At 43.8% G+C, this 24,482-nt stretch overlaps 1 protein-coding gene across 2 annotated transcripts; it reads left to right on the plus strand.

The window, feature by feature from the left end:
- The first annotated feature begins 206 nt into the window (after positions 1-206).
- Positions 207-24,120, plus strand: LOC144214384 (uncharacterized). Of its 2 annotated transcripts, XM_077742740.1 has the most exons (7): positions 207-514; positions 2,813-2,914; positions 12,450-12,532; positions 12,993-13,130; positions 13,765-22,669; positions 22,753-22,991; positions 23,075-24,120. In XM_077742740.1, exons 1-7 carry the CDS (start codon positions 265-267, stop codon positions 23,228-23,230), a joined length of 9,873 nt encoding a protein of 3,290 aa, XP_077598866.1. In that variant the 5' UTR covers positions 207-264; the 3' UTR covers positions 23,231-24,120. The 2 variants fall into 2 exon arrangements, with proteins under 2 accessions (XP_077598866.1, XP_077598867.1); XM_077742741.1 differs by lacking the exons at positions 207-514; positions 2,813-2,914 and adding an exon at positions 6,274-6,436.
- Positions 24,121-24,482: the final 362 nt, after the last annotated feature.

The following is a 24,482-nucleotide window of genomic DNA, read 5'->3' on the forward strand; positions in this document are numbered from 1 at the left end:
TAGAAACAATGTCTTTTCACCTTAATTTAAGCACAAGAAAAAGTTTAAAAAGTCGCTTTTGGCGGCGACCAATCATTTTTCTTGATGATAGGCGTCCAATCGAGTTGATTGAACATGGATCACCGCCATTGGCACATCATGAGTTAACAGTTAACACTCCTCTCTCTCTCCCCCCTCATTCCCTCACTCCCCCCCTCCCCACTCAGCTTACTCAGCATCCCGCACTCCTCCACGGCGCTGGCCGCCCGCACACCACCGGTTGTCATGGCGATGACGGAGTCATCCCCGAGGCGTGTTGCCATGGAGATGCCGGTGCGGGGTGCTCTCCCCGCGGTGGAGGAGGACGCGCGGCCGGCCGTTTTGGAGGAGCTCCTGCGTTACCGCGGAGGAAGAGGAGGAGGAGAACGGCCACGCGGACCCCCCTTTAACCGGGCCGGACACTACGCACTGATTGTCATTGGCGATATTGGCACTGAGCAGCAGCTGGACGCCGCCAGGGCGCACATCGAAGCCGGTGAGTTGCGGCATGTCTCGCTCTCGTCCGTCCCAGGTTTGTGTGTCTCATCCAACTGTAACTTGGTGCAGTGTTGCACCATTGCGCCCAATCTGAATAGACGCTAGTATCCTAGCTTAAAATGTAGCTAAAATCCTCCCCAAAAGTGACCATGTTTTACTTTTTCATACATATGGTATTTTCGGAATGTTAAGTCCCACAATAACAACTAATTAAATGGTAGAATCTTGCTAGTGTGTAAATATACTTGATTAAGACTGACATAGATTCTTAGCTTTTGCAATTGTAAAATTAAGATTTTTTTTCTGTATTGTTTTGCCTCTGCGGCACATTTGTCAAAGTGGCAGCCCAGGGGCCAAATCTGGCCCGTCGCATCATTTTGTGTGGCCCGGAAAAGTAAATGATGAGTGCCAACTTTCTGTTTTAGGATCAAATTAAAATGAAGAGTATAGATGTATATTAAATTCCCTGATTTTCCCCCTTTTAAATCAATAATTGTCATTTTTTAATCATTTTTCTGTGTTTTTAGTTCAAAAATAATTTTGTAAAATCTAAAAATATATTTAAAAAAGGTAAAAACAACATTATTTTAGATCTCTAAAAACTGAATATTCAGGGATTTTAATCCAGTTCGTTTAATCCATTTATAAAGAAAAAATCATGGAAGCCACACAGGCTCATTAACATCGGATCTCGGGCGCCTACTTATTGGTAAATATCTTACAACACAGTAACCATTGTTCCTTACACAACACATATTAGCCATTTTTTCAGATATAAATGATGGAATATCTTGAAAATACAACTTAAATCGATATAAATAGCATTTTTTAAATCATCTTTACATCTATAGATGTGTCTGAATAGAGATTAATGTGCACTATCCCCTATCAAATTAATTTAAAAATAATTGTAAATAATGACAATGAAACTTAAACAAACGAATGAAAAAGCTTACCTTCTGCGACATTTCTTCCGCTTAGTGACTCTGGCTTCTTGGCCAACAGCGAAATAGAATTAGAATTGTGTTTATTATACAAAGTAAAGTCCAATCTATTGACTCAAGTGTGATATTGGGACATTAAAACGATGTGCTTTCCTTATGGGACACTCAAAACAAGTTATTAAAAGCCCATTTGAAGTACACTTCACCTGATAGTCCTGCCGCACGGTGTTTATTTTTAATAACATCCAGAGCCTGTGTGGAAAACCCACACAAGTGCTACAGTAGGTGGAGGTGAAGGGGATAAACAATACACTCAACTAGCATGGATGTAGCAGAGAGGAAGTCAACAGGTTATATACAAGCTACCTGTGAAGCTAACGCTATATTCATTCTCATCTTTTCTATAAGTTTTTGTAGTCAGAACTGAAATGTACTTTTGTATACCTTAATTAGCGTTATGATGTGTAATTTTCAATGCAAATTCAGGCATTAATTCAGGGGTGGGCAAACTTTTGGACCCGGGGACTTTAAAAATGTGACAGATGGGCGGGGTCAACACAAGATACGATACATATAAAAAAGTGCATCCGTTAACAGTACATATGAAACATAAACAGAAAAAAAAAGGACTGAAGTATTAACATACTCATCACTCATCATTAAAGTAAAAAGTATAAAGTACAAAGTCAAGTAAAAAGGAATGTATTAAGAAATATTAAATAAATACAATAATATAATAATTTAATATAAAATATTAAAATGTCATTTAAAAAAGATAGAGGGGCCGTAAAACACAAAAAAAAACAAATAAGAGTGGACAGAGCTATTGTCATTGGCTTCCGCATGACGGCGCCATCTTGGAAAGGGAAAAAAAATATTTGGATAACGTCGGCGGGCCGGATTAAAAAGCCAAACGGGGCCGTATGTGGCCCGCGGGCCGTAGTTTGACCACCAAAAAAAAAAAATGTTGACATTCAGGTTGTGGTCGGGACGTGATTATTTATTTATCAACTCCTTGGTTAAACTGTAAATTGTTGTAAACATTTGCGCTTTTGGCCATCACATTTCAATGATGGCCGCCGTCAATGGTAGAGAGCCAATTAAGACGCTGTTATGGAATCAAAGCCAAGAGTGAGTCAGCATTGGTAGAAACAGACTGTACTCTGCTGTGAGGGAACATTTGAAGGTCAAAACTCTTTTTTTTTATCTGGGTGGACTGAAACATAATCACACTTGCTGCTTCCTGAAAATGTCCAAAAATGAGTCCGTGGGAGGACTGACTTTTGTGTGGGTGTTGCTTATTTAATGGTGCCGACTTTAGGGCTCAAATCTCGCCTCTTTTTACTTTGCAGGAATCCGATCTTGGGATGTGGACTTGAATTGCCTCGACCTTGAGCAACAGCTTCATCAGTTCATAACGCGACATTCTGCACATTTCTCCTCAAAGGTCAAAGGTCAGTGCAGGCTTCCTCTTTTTTGATAAGTACTGTTGACGATTCGTTAGGTATTGGAGCGATAAATTGTCATTTCAATCTACCGTATTTTCACGACTGTAAGGCGCACTTAAAAGTCTTCAATTTTCTCCAAAATAGACAGTGCGCCTTATAATCCAGTGCGCCTTATATATGGAAAAAACTGAAAACCAAAAACCACCACTGTCGGATATTAAAGAAACAAACGCCTAAACTGAAACAATACTGTTAAATATGCAGATGCCATCTTAGTTTACAAAATCTTCCATCATATAGCTCCTCCCCCACTGCAAGATTTTATTCAAAAAAAATCCAAAACATCAACAATGGCTGGCTCTAGAGGTGACTGTAAAGTAGTGAGTGCTTCATACCTGGAAGTCAATAGCAATTACCGTATTTTCACCACTATAAGGCGCACTTAAGTCTTACATTTTCTCCAAAATAGACAGTGCGCCTTATAATACAGTGCACCTTATAATACAGTGCACCTTATAATACAGTGCGCCTGATAATACAGTGCGCCTGATAATACAGTGCGCCTTATATGGAAAAACTGTCATTCATTGAGGGTGCGGCTTATAGTCGTGAAAATACGTCAGTTTAATCAATTTTAATGCTGCTGTACCAGCAGCAGTTGGCAGTGATGCACATAATATTGTGAGGTTTACATTTTATTGTTGATTTTTTTTAAATAAGGGGAAAAAGTGAGATATTTTTTTTCCTGGTGAAAGAAAGACTGTGTATTAGTTTATTTGTTGAGGTTGAATATGCTAATATTTACAATTATATAATAGTTAAAATTAGAAGTGATTGTCTGGCCATTTAGATTCATTTCAAAGATCATCTTTTGTTATTTTATAAGGAAAATATGAACTATTGATTAGTAAGAGGCAGGCAGACGGCGGAAAGCGGTCAGGAATAGAATAGGGGAGAGAAAAAAGGGAGAAAAAAATAGCATCGCAGTGCGCCAGCATTTCAAGTGTGGGAAATCCGGCGTTGGGAGGAGGATGAGGAAGAGGGTTCATTAGTTGCCTCGTCATTGATTCACTCTTAAACTTAACTTAGATTAGGGATGGCCTTCAGTCAACTCAACTTTTACTAATGATCAATGCGCTACATTTTTTGGGGAGCAAATGCGTCATTTCAAATACTAAAAGGTTAGATTTATAATGCATAAATATAGAAACTATAAAGAAAATATATTTAATTGAATTTAAGTAATTTTATGTCATCAAAATGAGTTTTTCATCCTAAATGATACATTACAGTTTAACTTGCTTTAACCTCAATTGTTAGTTTTGAAGTATTATGTATAAAAAAAAACATCATGCAGTTAATCCACCTAAAAGTTTAGCTTTTTGCAAAAAAAATCACATAACTCCAAAAACGACTTATTTTTAAGAAGTGAAATTGACTAAGGAGCATTTTTTTGTTTCGAAACGTCTCCAGAACTTTTCGTTTTTCCTTATCAGCACACAGACGTTAAAAAAAAGAGAAAATATTCTTCTACTTTTGTGAAAGTTTAGCTGTTTAAAGCTTTTTTTAAAGATTTCACTTTGAGGCTTAAAGGAGTATTTTTACCTCTAAATTCTGAACAATCTCGGTTTAGCCTCTTATGTCACGTAGCGTCACTCACCACGTTGTATCTTTAGTTTTCCCTAATGCCGCTTTAGTGGAATTCCACCCAAGCTTGGGATTTGACCTCTGACCTTTTGAGATTGTATCGTTAAATCTAGAAAAAAGTTTGCTTTGGTGGCGATTTTGCTAAGGCATTTGCGGCGATAAACGTTTTTTATCGTTTTATAAGTTTAAAAAGCATAAAAAAATGTTTTTTTCAGAACCTAAACAACTATCAAAATTATTTATTACCAAATCTGCTTTATGAATCTAATATTGCTTTTTTCGTCCTGCAAAAAAATTATAATGTAAAAAAATAATAATAATTCAATTTTGAAATATTTCCCCCCAAATTTTTTTTATAATTTTTTCCACATTTTTGTATTTATACTTAAAAGATAAAAAGAGAAATTTTACTATAGAGGCAGAAAACGTTTTCATTAACTAAATCCCTAAATGATGAACAAAGTACATAATTTACTACCAATTTATTCCAAAATCAGCTAAAATATTTTCCTAATATAATTTAAAATAAATCCAAAATGCCATTTATAGTTCATTGCCTTTTCTTTTTTATTTAAATACTACATTTCTGAATACATTTTATCAAGAAGCTAAAAAAAAAAAATCGAATAAACAGTATCATAACAAATGACAATTGAATTTAATCCTCCATTAATTACCCGCTCATTTGACCAAAATAATGCATAAATCCATGCATAAATATTCAAGCTTTGACTTCCTTTAATTTAAACAGAAGTTTATAAAAGACAAACAGTATGCTCATACTTTATACCATTGTTTCATGTTCTCCTAATTCTATATTTGAATATATTATGATGGTCAGTTAGGGCGTTGTCATTGAAGTAATGCTGACGTTGGCATGCGGCAGTAAAGCGAGCCGACCCGAGCGTCCACTTTTGCTGCGTAACATTTTCTTCCCATTGTGACCTCAAGTGACACAGCAGCACCATTTGTATGCAAATTCAAACTAAGGTCAAAATAGTGCCACAAGAAAAGAAAGCCCCGGATAGTCTTGGCCCCTCCCCCCTGGGTTTTGACCACGCCATTCAATCCGGCCGAGAGATTCCGTTCCCGCACGACCTTTTTGACCTTGCGAGCCAACCTCCATTGGCCTTTCCCAACACGCCACCATCACATGGTCAAAGATCAGTTGCTAAATGGCAGCCTCTCCCAAATTCTTTTGGACGTCTATGTCTGTCAATGGTAGTAAAAAATGAGCCGTCTCTGATCGTTTAATAGCAGACCAGAAGCGCGTACCATTAGATATTTTTCTCTATAAATATGAAGCAAATTGCTTTTTCCAAATGTAGGCAAACGTCTCTTTTGCGCCCTCTTGTGGTACAGTGACGCAACTGCAGTCGAAACTACAAAACTTGCGCTTTATAAAGTACTAGTGATGTTATTTATTGTACTTTTAGAATGATAAGTATCATTAATATTGCTATTCTACCTATATACATACTTCATACTGGCCTTCTATTGTTTAAAAGAAGCACTTTTTTAGAAAAAAATCAACATAGTCAGATATTAATTGTATTTGTTGCACTTTATAATGATAATGTTGACTATTAATAGTATCTATTCTATACAATTCGTGACGTCACTCTTTTTTTTGCGTCGTCGCACCGTACGAGTTAACGGCGAGTCTCTCGCCCTCCCTCCCCTCACCCCCATTCCTCCCCCTCCCCTCCCTTTCCCATCGCACTGCACCGTGGCTGTCTGCAGACGGCCATTGCCGCATCCCGGCGCGCACCGCACCGCCGCGTACGCTAAGTCTCCCGTCTCCGCACGCTCACACGCACTCACGCTCATCTCGCTCATCTCACTCAACTCCTCCGGCCAAGTCTCACGTCCGCCGCCGAGGTACGTGGTGACGTTGTTATCTATCCCGCCGCCGCCGCCGCATTGTCTTCTATTTTTTTTCTTCATTTTTTTGCTTGTTTACATCAGTTCTGTTTTTTTTCTTCTGTTTTGCTGCACTTTTTTCGCCGTAGACGGAAAGGAGGGCAACGTCAAGTTAAATGTGGCTTTAGCCAATAGTCCGAGAGGCTTGATCCAAAGTAACGGGATTAATGCGGCCGATAGGTTGACTTGTCCCACCTTGCTTAAGGTTACATAGACGGTAGACACGGACGCACGCACGCGCATAAACGCACGCACGCACACGTAGAATCACCACCACCACCACGCCCCCCTCCCTCCCCGCATTGAAACGGCGAGATGGCGCAGCTTCTGCAATAGAAACCCGTTGACCCCATCAGGCAGGCAGGCAGACAGATCTTAAAGCACCGGCAAGCTGTTGGCAGGGTTGTCGTCATGGCGACAAGTTGGCACGCTGCCGCCGCTTGGTGTATGATGCCATGGCGTCATTCGGTGAGCGCGCAGTTTTTGTGTGGCCGGACTGTTTTCTGATGATTCATGGGGCGCTTGTTTCTTCACTGCGGTCAAAAGTGGATGCGTGTTTGTCGGTATTTGCACCGCAGCGTCAAGTTTGTTTTTTTTGCCCCGGTAATGTTTCTCTCTAGAATCAATAGCTAGGAATGATTCAGCAAAAAAAATTGGAGGAATTCATTGGTGTGTGTGTGTGTGGAGGGAGAGATGGATATGTTGTGTTTTTTTGTAAATTGTATAAAATAGTGACCTTTCACTTTAATTTAGTTGAGATGGAAAATCCCTAAAAGTATTAATTTGGAAGAACTTGACGTTTGTCATTGACGTCCAATGTTCAGGCTTCTTTTCATCCTTCTGCTGTGAATTTAAATGAGTTTCTCACAAAGTGGACGTCCGTTCTGTTAGAAGAGGGTGCGTGGCTATGAATGGAAATGACATTGTCGCTAGTAGATGTCCAATCTGCTTGAAGTGGGAGGGTGGCAGCGAATGAGAATTTGGATAAGTGGAAAAGCCAATATAGTTTACGGGAAGAGATGATAGTGTAGTAACATTTAGTTCCATGTAGTTTTAAGTAGAGTTCCTCAGGGAAGGGCTTTAGGTCCATTTCTTATTTGTTGTCTTTTTTTGTCGGTTAATTTAATTGAAATTTGCGTAGTGTTTATCACTGTGTTCGATATAAAACTTTTCCCAAGTGAGAGACAGATAGAATTTATTGTGGAGTTCCTCTGGGAAGGATTTCAGGTCCATTTATTATTCATATTTATGTTTTGAAATAGTACAGTATTTTTTGAGTGACAGTGAACGCATCAAAAAAGAAATCCTCATAGTTTGTTGTGTCCTTTCAAGATAGCTTTTCCAAAGCCTTCCACTTCCAGTAGAACCATTAGCACACCAATCAATATTTAATTCTCCTTACTGTAAATACTCACATGGAAAGTCTTCCCTGGGAAAGACGTCACTTTTCTCCCCGAATATACGACATCATTTTCCGGCAAACGTATACATTCTCTCCCATTGGTCCTTCAGTATGTCCTTCCAGTGAAAAAATTGGACACCATGCCCCGAAAAACCCATTGACAGCATTAACGGCTCGCCACGTAGACACGACGGCGCTGTCCATGACAGATTAGCCGCCACCGAAATCACGTGGCCGAGCAGACGGCTCATTTAGATGAGTTGCATTGATTGGGATTGTTTTCACGGAAACACACTCCCACACACACATACTGCAGCGTCTTTTTCGCATATGTTTAAATCTGCTAAGTCGTCAGTGTTATGAAACACATACGGGAACCTTAAAATGGCACAAAACCAACACGAAATAGCCTGACAATTGTCCAAAATTCAGCCGGGACCAACAAATGAAGGTGCTTGGACGTTTGGTCACAGGTCTTTTGGTCCCTTTTGATGACAGATAGTTTACTATTGAAACCAGCTCTCAAAATTATATTCATGAGAGTTTCATATCTAAGAGAAAGAGTTTAATATCTAAGTACTGTTTAATATGTAAGTACATTTGACCAGCGACCAAAAGGGACCAAACGCCCGGCGACCAAACGCCCGGCGACCAAACGTCCGGTCACGCAAATGAACAAGAAGCCATCAAAGTCATTAGAAAGTCAGCCAACATTGACCCAAAATTAACTCATTACACATTTTTGAGGCCAAAAATAAACTAGTCCCGCCCCCTATGAGCTCTAGTTGGCATTAATTCGCCTCACGAACCAATCAGAGTTGGTGCAAGTGTAAGTTCGCTTATTTTTTTGCCGCAAAAATGAGTTTTCGTGACTCAACATTCTTTTTTGTTCTGCATAGCCGCTAGACACTTCTAGATAAGATCGTCTATTCCAAATTTTTGTCATTCCCGGTAAAGTTAATGTCGCTAAGTAGCCTGAAATGTGGAGCTTTTGATGGCATGGCGGCAGGGAGAATTGCCACTGAGCTGCTTGCGCTACCTGTGCGCTACAGATAAGGCTTCAATGTGGAATTTATTTAAGGAGACTTTTTTTTTTAGGAGCACTTTGACAGCCTGATAACAGAAAAGCTGTATCCTATATACACACAAGTCTCGCCAAAGTAAGGTTTTGGCTACATGCACAAATATTGGCTGCCGTTTAGAGCACGAGAATGTTTTTTGGGCCAATCTGGGCTTTTAAAAAACAGCCAGAAAAAGATGGACTAGAATGTAAAGATGGGTCGCTTTTTTCTATGTAAAATAGCTGTCAAAGTTTTTCCCCGTATTTTATATGTTTTTTCATCATTTTAAATGGCGTGCGGCATATAAGAACTTTTTTAAAGTAATTTTTTGGGGGAAACTGATCTCGTTTTACTCAAAAAATTTGACTTTTACTTGCGCCTTGTGTGTAAATATATGCCATGTTGCATTTTTATGTTTTTTAAATGGATTAATAAGGGGGAATTGCAATCATTAATGAGGGGAGGGGTTGCCAGGTATGATGTAAGAAGTTTTTTTTATTTTTTTGCTTTGGCAACCTTGTTTTCACAATTAAAAATAGAAATCTCCGATTATTAGCGCACATATGACTGTGCTAGTCACTGATAGTGTAGTGGTTCATTCTCATGACTTTGATTCAGGCATTGCGAGGGTAACTAGTTAAGGTGTAGTTCGGCTTTGGCTGGGATTGGCTCCAGCACCCCTGACGTATGATATGGTAAGTTTTTTTTGCGTAGCAGACTCGTCTTTAGTGACATCTGTCTTCCAAACAGTGTCTTGTCATAATTTGGACGGTTTTTAAGGCGCTTTTTTACGAAGCTATTGTCAAATCAAGTGTTACTGGATTGTCAGCAGTTGTTTTCATGGAAAATGTGATGAGACGCCATTAGGGATTTTCTCAGCAGAGCCTCAGAAGCTCTTCTTTGTGCGTCCGTAGCAACGTGCCACAAATTAGCATTGTGTCCCAAGTGATTAGGCCAGGAAAAAAAATGCGGCTAAAACGGGCCTGGCCCGTTTTGCGGCGGCGCCACCGCAAAACACCCGCGGGACGCTTCCGTCGATTCCGTCCACTCAGAACTGCTGACTCGGCAAACCTGGCGGACTTAAACTCGGTCGCCACCGCGCCGTAAACATTCCGTTCTGGGGAAAATGGCGCTTTATCGTATCATTTATTAATCAAATGTATCATTTTCAACATGTGAATAGCTAATGTCTACCTTTGTGCCAGCAAAAAATGTTTTCATTAACTTAATGACTGTCATTAAGAGCTCAGTTAAAATGTCAAATGTTCACAATTGACATTTCATTACTTTTTGATGTTTTTTGACAACCGCCACTTTTAAGTGCGTAAAACCAGGGGCATTATGGGTAATCATGCTGTTTCCGAGCCCTCCCGGGGGAAATGAAATAGACGCCGGCGCACCGTGGCATTGTGCTGCGGATGTTTTGTCGGCTGCGGAATGATGTCATGGTTGGCCGCCATTAACAATGGCGGGCGGCCTTCTCTTTCTCTCGAGGTGGTCCCAAACACCTTTTGTTCCTTTGGCGTACCGTTTCGTTCCGTCACTCAAACAAAAAAACAACAAAATAATGATTAACTAAATCAGTTCATTAAATGACAGTTTTGTTAGCCTAGTGTGCTAACATGTATCTATGCTAACGTTGTTTTCTATCATTTCTGGGGTACTTTTTTTAGATTTTCCAGCCGAGAATGCCATAAAATGAATAGTAATTGACGTTATATCATGTTCATTCACTTCCTAGTATAAAAAAACAGTAAATTAAATATCAGTTTTGTTAGCCTAGCGCGCTAATGTTGGCTAAACTAGCTACTCCATTTGGGGACATTAAATTGCCCATAGAAGCTAATGGTTGCCAATTAAAATGACCCCTAACTATGAGCCTAATATAATCTAATCTTCTTTTTCCCTTTAATTTTCCACACAACCAAAATGGGAATCCTATACGGACTAATTATCTCCCCGTGCTCAAACTGTGGGTGTTTGTTACGTTAGCGTGGCGATAAAATTCATTAGCTTAATGAGTTCACTCCAGTTGACTTGATTCAATCTAGTTTTGCTCGGAATGCTGATTGATGCGGAAACGTCAAATTGACAGCCAGAGTGGATCTTTTTATTCTTGGCCCAAAACTAGTGCAATCTAATGGTTGTAGCCCCGCCCCCCTCGCCAGATCGCTTATTTGGAACGCTTCATCTGGAGCGCTCTTTATTTAAACACACTGCTCTCATTTAGGGACTTCAGGTGGATATTTATATTAAACGGGTCAGCCAAGGGAGGGAAAAAAAAGATTATTTCATAATTTTTTATAGCTGATGGACTTCTTTTCTGAGACCAAGTGAAGCTTTGGTACAATTTGGTTACATACGATGATAATGTTTGCTATTTAGAGGTGGAAATTCGACCATTTTTAGTTAAAAAAAAACTCCAGATGATTAATCGACTATTAAAATGGTCATTTTTAGGATTTCACTTAATGTATAATTCATAAAAACTTCATTTTGGAGGCATTCTGTTCATTTTATGGCATTTACAAGTCATTTCCTGTTCAGCAACCCAAAATCAACATAAAGTGACCCAAAAATCCCCCCAAAACTAAATAAACCGACCCCAAAAATGCCCCAAAAACTAAAGAAAGTGACCCAAAAAAGCCCCCAAAACAAAAGAAAGTGACCCAAAAACAAAAAAAGTGACAAGAACAATGCCCCCCCCCCCAAAAAAAAGTGACCCAAAAATGCCCCAAAAAACTAAACAAAGTGACCCAAAAATCCCCCAAAAACAAACAAAAGTGACAACAAATAACCTAAAATGCCCCAAAATCAATTCATTGACTGCCATTCATGTCCAACTTGAAGTGGGAGAGATGGCAGCAAACATTAATTCACTGCCATCTCTCCCACTTTAACGATTTGGACTTCTACTATTCATTAACTCACACCAGTAGGATTAAAACAGCTATTTTTTTCTCTTTAATAGTCAGATTGGATGGCACATCTAACTTTGTCAATTGCAATTAAGCAGTAAAACACCAACTGCCCATGAAAAAAAAAAAAAACATTTAAAGAGCGTCTTTAGAACACTGACGGTCATTAAAAAAAGAAAAGAAAAGATTAGCCGGATGAGCTGATGATCTCCGTCATCATTTTAGACTTGCCTAATTATAGAATCCCATCTGCACTGACACAAAAGGGACGTTTTGCCCACTGGGCCAAAATGACTTGTGGAATGGTCGCCTTCTCTCTTTATAACGTCCGTTGCTCGCCGGAAAAGGCGTCGCCGTGAGTAGAAATTACCGAGCTATTTTCAATGTGTATTATTCTGTGGTGGTAAAGTACTTCTTTTCATGTAGATTGAAAGAAAGCAGTATAATTAAGGTGGGTAGAATTGTCACTGAGTGACTCTGTAATTGCCAAGTGGGGCGGGGGGCGTCGTTTTGGATTCCATGTGCGCTTAATGAGGAAAAATGGGCGGATAGAATGGATGTTACAATTGTTGTTTAATATTTGTGTGCAGGTCAAAGGAGCCTCCACCATAGAAGCCATGTCCTAGAGATCGTAGTGCTTGTCAATCCTTCCAAAGACACTGTTGTCGCCGAGGTAAGTCCTTTTGCAGTTTTTTATGGGTGGACTTGGAAAATAAACCTATGGACACCCATAGTTTTAAACCCTACTTTGCCAGCCTAATTTGAATGCTTGTTCATAAACAATCTCAAGACCAATGTTCCCTCTAAACTGTGCAATTGCACACTACTCTCGTCTTCTCTGCGCAGCAGCAATCAAATGGTGTGCAGTAAATAAAATCCATTTTTTTTACCCCTTTCCCCATGATGGCGCCATTTACGTGGCAGCCAGTGGCAGTAGCTCTGTCCACTCTTATGTTTTTCATATTTTACAGCATGATTTACATGAAATATTAGAGGGAACATTGACATTGCTAATGGCAGATGTGATACCGGTCAAGCAATGATGATGTCACTCAGACTGGTCAGGGAGCTTGTCTTTCTGCTCACATTGCTCAAGACCGTTATAAGAGTGTTTTTTTCTGGATGCCTTCCAGATCCAATCGCTCATCACAGACCGGGCCGGGCGCAAGCTTCTGGTTTTGAGTGGTCCCACTTCAGACCACGGTGGCCTCCTCCTTCAAACGGGGGTTTTCACTTACAACACCCTTGCGAGTATCTTTACCGATCCTGGGGTGAGTCTCATTTCTCTACTTTAATGTTTTCTCTGCGGTGCTTGGATGTTTGGTCGCCGGTCTTTTGGTCCCCTTTGATCGCCTGGCAAATGGTGACAGAGACTTTACTGTTGAAGCCAACTCTCAAAATTATATTCATGAGAGCGAGTTTAAAATCTAAGTACTGTTTACTATCTAAGTACTGTTTACTATCTAAGTACTGTTTACTATCTAAGTACTGTTTACTATCTAAGTACTGTTTACTATCTAAGTACTGTTTAATATCTAAGTACTGTTTACTATATAACTACTGTTTAATATATAACTACTGTTTAATATCTAAGTACTGTTTAATATCTAAGTACTGTTTAATATTTAAGTACTGCTTAATATCTAAGTTTAATATCTAAGTACTGTTTAATATATAAGTACATTTGACCGGCGACCAAACGTCCGGTGACGGTTCTCGCAGTCAAATCCAATCATCAAAATACAACACTTTGAAAACAAACCATTACTACGCCACTTAGCTTCAATGTTTATTCACACTAAATGTGAAGCTTCTTCTTAGTTTTTTCGAATCCGCTCAAGAAATCGCGACGCTAACAGTCGTCGCGTAACAGTTTTGATTTTCCTCCGGCACCCCCCCCTGCAGGTCATCCAACAACTGGGCCCATCCATCCCCAAGCAGCAGGCTACACTTACCGTGTCCTGCCGCGGGGAGGCGGGCTGGAGCTCCCTGGGACACAACCTCCGGGAGTTCCTCCACTACCGACTAAACCCCGAAGCCGCGGACCTAAAAATGGAGGGGGTGACAGAGTTCACAGAGTACGTCTGCGCCACGGTTGACGTCCCCTCACCCTTCGAGCTCTTGGAAGCCCCCACCTCCGGAGGCTTTTTAAAACTCTCCAAACCGTGTTGCTACATCTTCCCGGGCGGACGCGGCGACTCGGCCCTCTTCGCCGTCAACGGCTTCAACATTTTGGTAGACGGCGGTTCAGAACGCAAGTCCTGCTTCTGGAAACTAGTCCGCCACTTGGACCGCATCGACTCCATCTTGCTGACTCACATCGGCGCCGACAATTTACCGGGAATTAACGGAATCCTACAGAGGAAAATCGCCGAACAAGAAGCGGAAGGATCCCGAGGTTCGGGCGATGGAACCAACTGGCTGAAGAACTTGATTTCCCCAGAACTGGGCGTAGTGTTTTTCAACGTACCGGATAAACTACGCACTCCAGAGTCCAATCTAAAAGTCAAACGTAGTATCGAAGAAGCCTCGCTGACTTTGCAGTATTTGAACCAATTGGGAATCAAGGCGGAGCCTCTTTACCGAGTGGTCAGCAACACTATCGAACCCATTACTCTCTTCCACAAGATGGGAGTGGGTCGCTTAGATATGTTTGTGCTGAATCCCGTCAAGGAAAGCAAAGAAATGCAGTTCCTCATGCAAAAGTGGGCTGGAAACAGCAAAGCTAAGACTGGTATTATTCTGCCAAATGGTAAAGAAGGAGAGATTTCCGTCCCCTATCTGACTTCTGTCACTGCCTTGGTGGTCTGGTTGCCCGCTAACCCCACCGAGAAGATCGTCAGAGTTCTTTTTCCGGGGAATGCGCCTCAGAATAAGATTCTGGAAGGTCTGGAGAAGTTGAGGCACTTGGAGTACTTGCGTTATCCCGTGGCTACTCAAAAAGAAATGGCTTCGGGTGTAAAAACCACCACAAAGTTAAAGCAGAGGGCGGAGAGTAAAGAGAGCTTGAAATCGTCCCCCAAGACTACGGCAAAAGTGCCCAAGGGGAAATCCGAAGATCCTTCTGTACTGATTGATGCTAAAAGTGAGAACTTAACTGAGAAGAAAGAAGTCAAAAAGACTGTTAGGAGCGTCTTAAAGTCTAAAATGGACGTTTCGGAAAAGAAGAAAATCCCGAGAGAAAAGTCGTTGAAGAGGCACTCCAAGGAAAGGCTGTCAAAAATGGAGGAGAAAAAAGACAAGGAGAAGAAAGACATTCGCAGGGTGAAGAAGGACGACTCGTCCAAAAAGGACGACAAGAGAGAAGACAAGAAAAGGGAGTCATTTAAACCCGAGTTGAGGAAAATGGCAAAACCGGATCTGAAACCGCTTACGCCAGAAGTCCGGAAAACCTTACATAGGGCTAAAGTGACCAGTAAGACAAAACCTGCAAAACCTAAAGCGACCAAGACCGAGTCCAAGACTGAGGAAGCAAAAACTGGTGAAAAAGACGAACCCAAAGAAAACCTTTTGGAGAAGACCAACGTCGTTGCGACTTTCTCTCCAGAAGTCGCCCAGGACGTTGACCTGAGCAAAGAAGACCATTTGGCTGCACCCTCCAGCCACCCTGAAGTTGCCCTGAAGACAGAAACCCAAATCCTCACCCAAGAAAAACCCGAAAATGTAGCTCAACCCGCTACGGAAGATCCCGGAAAAGACGAACCAGCGGCGGTAAAACCCACCGATGAAGAAAAACAGGACGACCAGAAAGAAGTGGAGGAAACCCAAATGTATGAAGACGAAGGTGCGGCGTCTCAGGATGAAGATGAGGAAGAGGAGGATGAAGATGAAGAAGAGGAAGCTCCCACGGCTGAGGCAAGGACCGATGATGAGGAAGAGGAGGAAGACATGGGCATTGGAGATGAGGAAGATGAATTGGAGGCAAAACCTGAAACTCAAGAAATGGAGACTCGAAAGTCGGCGTCATTGCAGGAGGAGGAAGAGGAGGAGGATGAAGAGGAGCCGGTGGAGAAAGCTGAACTGGAAGAAGTGGAAGATTTAGACGCCATAGCCGATGAAGAGTTGACTACCCAAGATGCAATGGGGCACGAAAGCCAGATCGGCGCTCCTACATTAGCCGTCGGTGAGGATGAGGATGAAGAAGAGGAAGAGGGCTACCTTTCCAATGCGGGTGAGATCACGCTACCCGTTAGCGCCGTTGGCGTCGTGGTCGCGCCGGGACCGCTAGCCGCCGTGGAGTCCATCTCCTACATCCAAGACGAGAGCATTCCGGGATACTCGGAAACGGAACAGACCATCTCCGACGAGGAGATCCACGAGGAGGCCGAGGAGAGGATCCCGCACCTTCAGTACGACGTGGCCGCCCGCCAAGTCTCCGTCTCGGTCCCGGACGGGAGCGGATCCCCCGCCAAGGAAACGCAGGCCGTCCCCGCCAAAGTTTTCGTCCCGCCCGGGCCGCAGGAGCAACTGTCGGTCTTCACCAACATTTTCACGGCACCCCTGGCCGAGGAAGAGCACGTGTCCTCCGCCACTTCCATAACAGAGTACGACAAAATGTCCTCGTTGCCCACTTCTCTGGCCGAAGACCCTTCGGCGGCGTCCACCGTGGCTTTCGAAGAGCCGGCGGCCAAAGCCAGGACCAACACGGAGCAACTCCTATCATCCGGAACCCTTTCGCCTTCGTCTTTGGAAGACAAATCCCCGTCCACAGACTTACAACTTCCTCTGGAAGACGTCAAGTCCTCTACCGAGGTCCCGGCCCCCCATGAGGAGGACTACGATGACGAAGAGGAGGAAGAAGACGAGGAAGATCAAACCCCTAACGTGGACATCTCACTGGAAAAACTCCAAGAAGGCTACACTTCACCCCCGTTAACAAAGAACCAAGTCCAAGATGGCGGAAAGTGTCCAACCTCTGTAGCTCCAGGTTCCAAATTCATAGGAGAAGACAAATCAGTCAAAGAGGAGACCATGGACATAGACGCGTCCAAAATGTCTTCATCGGTCGTGCCTCCAAAACCTCTAGGCTCAGACGCCGTGACCTCCGAGAGCGAGGAACGTTGCTACAGTCCCGATGACATCACCGTCAAAATGGCCTCTCCCACCCCATCGGGGCCACCCAGCGCTACTCATTCCCCACTTAGACACTCCCCCTTGGGCGCCTCCTCGGAGTCGGAGTTCCCCAAGCTCGCAACCTCGCCCGAAGACGCCAGCAGACGGGAGAAAGACCACGAGGAGCAAAAGGACAAAAAGACAGATGACAAACCATTGGATGCCAAAGATGTTCCTGTCCATGAACCACAAGAAGATTTGGAAAAGCAGATAGTGAAAGTCCTAACCGCCGTGCCAGAAGTCGATTCCCTTGCTTTCCAAGAAGAACGTGGTCAAAACAAAGAAGAAATCCGCTCTTTTCTGGACGAAGACGACAATAACAACAAAGAACCGAGCGACGATGCGTCTGTCCTAAAACCAGAAGAAGAAGACAGCGTTTCCCTTATCCGAAAACTGGAGGACGAACAGAAATCCGGCTCTGCTCCCCAGAAAGATCTTTCACCTGCAAATGAAGATTCCACCAAAAAAGAAGAAGCTAAAAACAATGAAAGCAGTCATGTGGATACATCATTTAAAGAACAAACTGTCACTTTGGAGGACCAACATGTCAAACACAAAGACTCGGACTTTGAGATCGTAGAAGCCAAAAGCACAGTTGCTCTAGTGACCGAGGAAGACGAGAAGAAAATATCTGACGTCATTACGCCGAAAACTGAAGAAAAACAGATTCAAAGTTCTGATGGCACTGATTCAAAGGATGATAAAAAACCTTGTGAGGATGACAAGCAGAAGATTGAAATTGTGGAAAAGACTGTTGATGAGGAGAAAATCGCTGCAGACAAAGACGAAGCAAAACCAGAAATCACAAAGGACCACATCATGGTTTCCACAGCAGAAGATACGGATGGCCAGATCAAATCTCAACAACAACTGATGGACAAATCCCTCAAAACAGACCAGACAATAACCAGCAAAAATGAAGAGGAGCAGGAAATGTATGCCCAAAAGACTGTTGACAAAGTTGATAAAGTTGACAAAGTGTCCAAGGAGCAAGAGGAACCAATGGCGGATCAAAGTCTTGCTCTGAAATGTATGCCAGAAACACCCAAAGACAAAGTCACCAAAGAAGAATCCCAAGATTCTCTGGAAGTCAAATTACTTACAGAAGTCCATAAAACTCCAGAAGAAGAAGAAAAAGCTTCTGCTAAGCTACCAGAAAAAGAAGAAAAGCAAAAAGACGTCAATATCGGCTTGAGTTTAACATTGAAAGATGACAAGATGGCTGACAGTAAGAAGGACGACGACGGCAAATTGCCAGTAGATCAAACCAAGGCGGAAATCAAATCTGAAGTTATCAGTGTGGCGGCAACAATGAAAGCTGACATTGAAGATGAACTTCTCCAAGGCAAGAAAGATAAGACCAGTCCAGAGGGACAGCAGTCCAAAACTGAAGCCTACAACACACCAGAACCTCTTCAGAAAAATCTGGATGTCAACAAAGTCCAAGAGTCCAAGACCATGGAGGAGAAAGCCAAAGAAGAAGAGATAACCGTAAAAGACATCTGTGTGACATTGACATCGACTCCAACGTTTGAAGAAAGGCAACCAACGCCCTCAGAAACGGAATCGCACCAAGACCAAAAGGGAACGGAGGCTCCCGTGCCCACTTCCGACGAAAAGGATGACGCGCACGTTGCCGAATTGAGCAAGGAAGAAAAAATGGGCGACGAGCAGGAGAAAGAACTGACCTGGGATAAGGAAGATCACTGGGAGCAAAAGACCAAACTTGAAGACGCCAACGAGAAAGAGGACGTCCTTGCCGAGGCCGCCAGGGAAGAGAAATGGGAGCGAGAGGACCTGGACAAAACCACCAAACGGTCCACTTTTGGCGAAGCGACGTCAGCCCCGGACTACGAGACCGCCTTTGTTGTTCGGTCTTCGGAAGAAGAAGAAGATGATGATGAAGAGGAAGATTACATCTGTATGGGCGCCAGACCTTTATCGCTTGAACCAAGAACGGCGGAGGTGGACATTCACTCAGCCCAACAAAAGTCTCCATTGGTTACTGGAAGTGAAGAAGCCACGCCCAGACAGTCGGTGATGGTCATTCCAACTCTCACCACGCAGGAACCGTCACTAGACGAAGACGTCAAAGAACTTTTGACGGAATCCACTCGACGTTTCTCTGATGCCGCCAAACCCGAAACCACGTCTCCGTCCATTACACATATCGAGACGTCTTCTGCTCCTGGCCCATTGAAAGGGGAGGCCACTCCTCCAAAAGGGGAGGCCACTCCTCCAAAAGGAGAGGCCACTCCTCCAAAAGTCCCCGAACTTGAGTCCTGCTCACCTCAAGCGAACCAGTCCCCAATCCAGTCTCCAACGAGTCCTCAAGAGAAACTTGACAAGGAAGCCGAACGTGAAATGGAAGGAGAACGTGAGGCGGCTTCCCCCAGATTTTCACAGCCTTGCTCCTACTTTCTATTGGATAAAGACTCTGAAAAAGGCGGAGCCACGGAAGCCTTCAAATCAAGCGGCTCCGAAGAGGAAATCCAAAACAAATCCTCAACCTCGTCCAAGTACGATCCCTACGAAAAACCCGTCCTTGAAGATCCCGCCATTCCAGACCAAGCTAACCAGTTCAGAGGTCCCGTTTCGGACGTCGCCGTGGACGATAACAGAAGGACAAGTCAGTCAGGCTCTTCGGTCCTCTTCCAACCGGATGATCATGTTAAAGAAGAACCCATGTCCTCAACTGGAGTCCACCACAGTCCACTAAGCGAAAGACGATTTAGTACCTCGCCGGAGCAGGAAGACCGAGAAAAGGGCCAAGAAGAAGAATGGCAAAGAGAAGAACCACTCGGCGCCACCTATATGCCGGACAATAAAATTTCCCAGGATTCTTACAGTCCCAAAGAAGACAAACCGGAAAAATCGGAGAAAGAGAAGGACGACCTATCAGGAGGAACCTCAAGACAAATGGAACAAGTGTCTACTAGCGCCGTTCCAGAATCCTGGAACCAATCGGAATCATCGAAGGACACCATCAAAAACCAAATGGACAAGCCCCGCCTTCAAGAAGGCTCTGCCTCTGGTCCAGACTCCCCTTCCGAAAAGGACCTTTCGTCCCCAGGTGCTTCATCTTGGGAAAGTGAAGCGGAAATCCGTAAACAAGGTGCTGCCTCCTCTTCTGTTTTAGAAGGGAAATTAGATGACAACATTCTGGCCTCGGACAATAACCGATCCGTTTTGGATATTCCCGAAAGCAAAGAACGGCGGCTAGACGTCCATTTTCTCGTGGAGGGCGAAGACTTCAACCTGGAGGATGATGAAGAGGATGAAAATGATGAGGAAGATGAGGACTCCAGTGATGTGGACATTGAAAAAGGCGCCAGAGAGCAATCGGAGAAGGAAACGTGTGGGCGTGGTCCCGAGGACGCCACATCGTCGCCGTTGGTGGACTCGAACAAAAGCTCTCCTGAAGCGAACCTCCAAAAAGACCTGACGAGGACCAAAGTCTCACCCGATGCCTTTGAATCGCCCGAGCAGGACGCAAGACAAACATTAGCATCTGGCGATAAAAACCTCCTGGAGAAAGAACTCCTTTGTGGACTGAAATCCACTTGTGGAACGTCCCAATCTGAAGCCAAAACAATTCCATCTCCAGTCCAAAGTGATGTCAAACTGGAGCAGATCCACTCAGCCACACCGGATGAACCAAAACCTCTTGAAACAACCGAAGAGCAAACCCGTTTATCTCCAAAAAAGACATCACTTTTCGAGGAACTTCCTTCCTGTGAGGTCCAAAAGTCCAAAGATGGCGACAAAGAAAGCATCCCACCGCCAACAACCGACTTAACAACAACATGTGACCAACCATCGTCCTCAACAACTCCGTCCTTCAATCTTTTTGGAAGCTACGCCGACATTGGACTTAACGCATCCACCACAGACCAACGCCACGATAGCCAATCAGATGGCTCCCCTCAAGCTACACTTGTGCAAGATCAACCTGACCACAAAGTCCCTCAGAAACCCAGCCCAGATTCGTCTCCTGAACGCGAACCGGTGGTCTCATCACCTTTGTGCAGTTCTGCGGCCCCCTTTTCAACGTTTACCCGACAACTAGAAGACGGCGCTGCAAAATTAGCGACTACTTTAACTCAGAATGTGCCATTTTTAGGTACTAGCTCTACCTCTGGTGGCCTTCCCAGAGACGAGTACATGGAAGTGATGAGTAAACCTACCAAAGATGATTCTCAACCCGAAAAGACCAAACTCCCAACTTCAGAGCCCCCCAAAGTAGCCCCTGTTTCCTCCACGCCAGAACCTAGTTCAGGGGTCTCTCCGACAAGGACAGAACCGGTCAAGGCGGTTCTTGGAGAATCTACCCAAGAACTCAAGATTGACATTAAATGCCAAGATAAAGACAGTCTTTCTAATGTGACAGAAAATACTTTAACTGCCTTGGACGTGAAAACCAATACAACTGTTGAGTCTTCGTCAGAAGTGTTGACTCCTCCCACTCCCTCAGTCGCTTCCCAAAGCGCAACTGGTGCTATAAACACCTCACGTGCCATCCAAGACTTTGTTGCGCCCGAGAAAGAAAAACAGCCAAGTGTGAAGACGCCTTTGGACAAAATGGACATGGACAAGGTGGAGCTGGAAAAAGGAAAAACGGATGTAGCCAAAGGACAAACGGAAGTGAAGTTGCTGGACCTAAATGTCTACAAAGATGGCGCTGCTGATAGTCATAAAGTAGAAGTGGAAAAGGACAAATGGAGCTATGGCAAGGAGGAGGAGGAGGAGGAAGGATTTTTGGACAAACTGCCAGAGAGATTTGAAGCAAGACGAAGGAGTAGTATCTCAGATTGGGAGCTGATCCAGAAGCCTGAGGATTTCCCAAGTGCCCCTCCACCAGAGGAAGAGGAGGAGGAGGAGGAGGAAGCCTTCCCGTGGATGGCCAGCCTCCACGGCGCCTCCTCAAAAGCAAGACCCACGGACTTGAACGCCAACACCGCCGCCTTTCCCGAATTCAAACAGCGCAAAGGAGAACTTTCTCCTTCCTTTATTAACCCAAGCCCTTACCCATTTTCTGGCGAAGATATCGGAAGAGACCACCATAGCGACCGCTCCCAGGACGGACAAGTCGCCATTCACGAGATGCCATCTGCCAAAAGTATGCCCTTCGAGCAGAAGCCACACCTCCCAGACCCGTTAGTCGGAGAGGTAACACCTCCCTCATCGGCGAGCGAATCGATGGACTCTGACGTCCCCCCGGGACCCCGAGAGCGTCCATCCATCACCGTGGAAGATAATCAAGATTCAGACCAAGATGGCGACCATCTGCCCGCGGACAAGTCACCTAGCCCGGCTGCCGGCCTAACGCGAGATCCCCCTCCCACCTCGGCGAAAGACCCTCCCCCACAAGCTCCCCGTCCAGACGCCTGCATGGTGGACCCGGAGACCCTTGTCCAGGACATCGGCGGGACGGACAAGGGTCTCAAAAAGGAGCACAAGACCGCCAAGGGTCTCCGAAAACCTAAACCCAAATCGGCGTCTCCTGCTCGGAAGGGGGAGGCCAAGAAGAGGTCGGCCACGCCCATTAGGCAGGCCCACAGAGACTCCTCCTCCATTCGGAAGAAAGACCCGGAGAGGAGTTCCAGGCTGCTGAAAATGTCCGAGAACCAAGGTTCGCGTACTGACATCCTCAATGGCGGGAAAGGCCTGCTGAATGGCGGCGTCAAGACCACTTCAGGTCAGTTTATCTTTAGATAAAGTTCCAAAACAAAGTCTCCATGGTTGAAATGTCGTTTAATGTCAATTTTTGTGTCTTTTCAGGTGCGGGAAACGCCCCCCAGAAAGCCCCCTCCACCATCCCACCAGGGCCACCAGTCTACGTAGACCTGGCCTACGTGCCCAACCACTGCAGTGCCAAGAACGTGGACCAGGAGTTCTTCAAACGAGTACGGGCGGCGTACTACGTAGTCAGCGGTAACGACCCAAGCGGCGGCGAGCCCAGTCGCGGAGTCTTGGATGCCTTGCTCGAGGGCAAGGCCCAGTGGGGGTCCAATCTTCAGGTAGTCATCGAGTCTTTGTAGATATCTTCTGGCCTACAGTAAATGCTAGAGGAGATTGTTAATGTTAATTTTGATCTATTCAGGTGACCCTGATCCCGACCCACGACACGGAGGTGACCCGAGAATGGTACCAGCGCACCCACGAGAGGCAGCAAGACCTCAACGTGATGGTTTTGGCCTCCAGCAGTACCGTGGTCATGCAAGATGAGTCTTTCCCCGCCTGCAAGATCGAGTTCTGAACCAAATCACAATACGGAATGGCCATCGAAATGATAAGTACTTGTTTGGCTAAAATTATATTTGCTTTCGATCTAAATAATGGTGCAAATCCCCGTAATATTGCTATCGTTTTATTGTTTTTTCCAATGTTATTAATGTAGTTTTCCATAGCAAAATTTATAGTTTGACATTATTTGTACTTCCACGTCACAGTAAGAAAAAATGCCAATGTTTTTTTTGTAAAGACGATAATGCTAATGTAGCAGCGCAAGGTAGTTTTCGAATAGGAAGCAGACCAGACCAAACAAATATGACAAAAACTGCCAGTGGAAGAGTTAACTGGCATTTAGATCATTTAAAAGTATCGAATGTTTCGACATTCATAGCAATGCACTTTGTTTCCCCCGAGATGGAAGTGGGAGGGGTTTAGGAATCTAAGCACACTGATGACCTCAATGACCGCAAACATATATTGTAATATGTAAATAGTATCGGAGAAGTATTTATAAATGAGCATGAATGAATGTTTGGGATGACGTTTGCAGGAATGTGGATTTTTGGTTTTTAGTTTTTAAACATTGCATGTCGCCCAGAATGTCGTGACCTTTGTCATAATCGCACTAAAAATTGTAACATAATTTGATTCTGCGTCATAGCAAACGTAAACAACGCCAGGCAATTGGAATGTAGCAAATTACGATGTTAATTTAAGAAAACTTTACATTAAGGCATCATTACATTAAATTAGTGTATAGCGAGGTGTTTTTTTATGTTTTACCCCATTTCGTAGGTTAATAATTTTGACAATTTTTATTGTAATGACCTTAAATTTCCGCAACACGTGTAAAAACAATTGAAATGTTTGTGTGTAACATTTGGCATTTCTATCTTTTCAGGTTAAGAAGTACTGCTCACGATGCAGGAAAGCTTCATGAACCTGTTCCGCTGTCTCCAAATTATTGAACTACACTCAACAGGTAAAAGTTCTTTTGTCAAAATGATAGGTGATACTCAAAATATCAGTTCTCATTTCCTAATTGGTCTTATGGCAGACTACCTTGAAACCATGTCTGATCTCAGAAGCTAAGCAGGGTTGGGCCTGGTCAGTACTTGGATGGGAGACCGCCTTGCAATACCAGGTTCTCTAAACTGTCATGCTATGAAGGGGAATCAGCTCAAGTGGTAAAGTGCTCTCTTAGCATGTGAGAAGCATGTGGGATCTGTCATTTACACTGACTGGAATGGGGGACTTGTGGCCTAAGTGGTTAAGGC

This window comes from Stigmatopora nigra, chromosome 2 (genome assembly GCF_051989575.1).
Source record: "Stigmatopora nigra isolate UIUO_SnigA chromosome 2, RoL_Snig_1.1, whole genome shotgun sequence".
NCBI lineage: Eukaryota > Metazoa > Chordata > Actinopteri > Syngnathiformes > Syngnathidae > Stigmatopora > Stigmatopora nigra.

Excerpts from the sequence above, each read along its gene's own strand:
- LOC144214384 (XM_077742740.1), top strand. The coding sequence starts at position 265 with ATGGCGATGACGGAGTCATCCCCGAGGCGTGTTGCCATGGAGATGCCG. Across the intron at positions 12,533-12,992 it reads AAGACACTGTTGTCGCCGAG|ATCCAATCGCTCATCACAGA; the intron begins GTAAGTCCTTTT and ends GATGCCTTCCAG. Across the intron at positions 13,131-13,764 it reads GTATCTTTACCGATCCTGGG|GTCATCCAACAACTGGGCCC; the intron begins GTGAGTCTCATT and ends CCCCCCCTGCAG.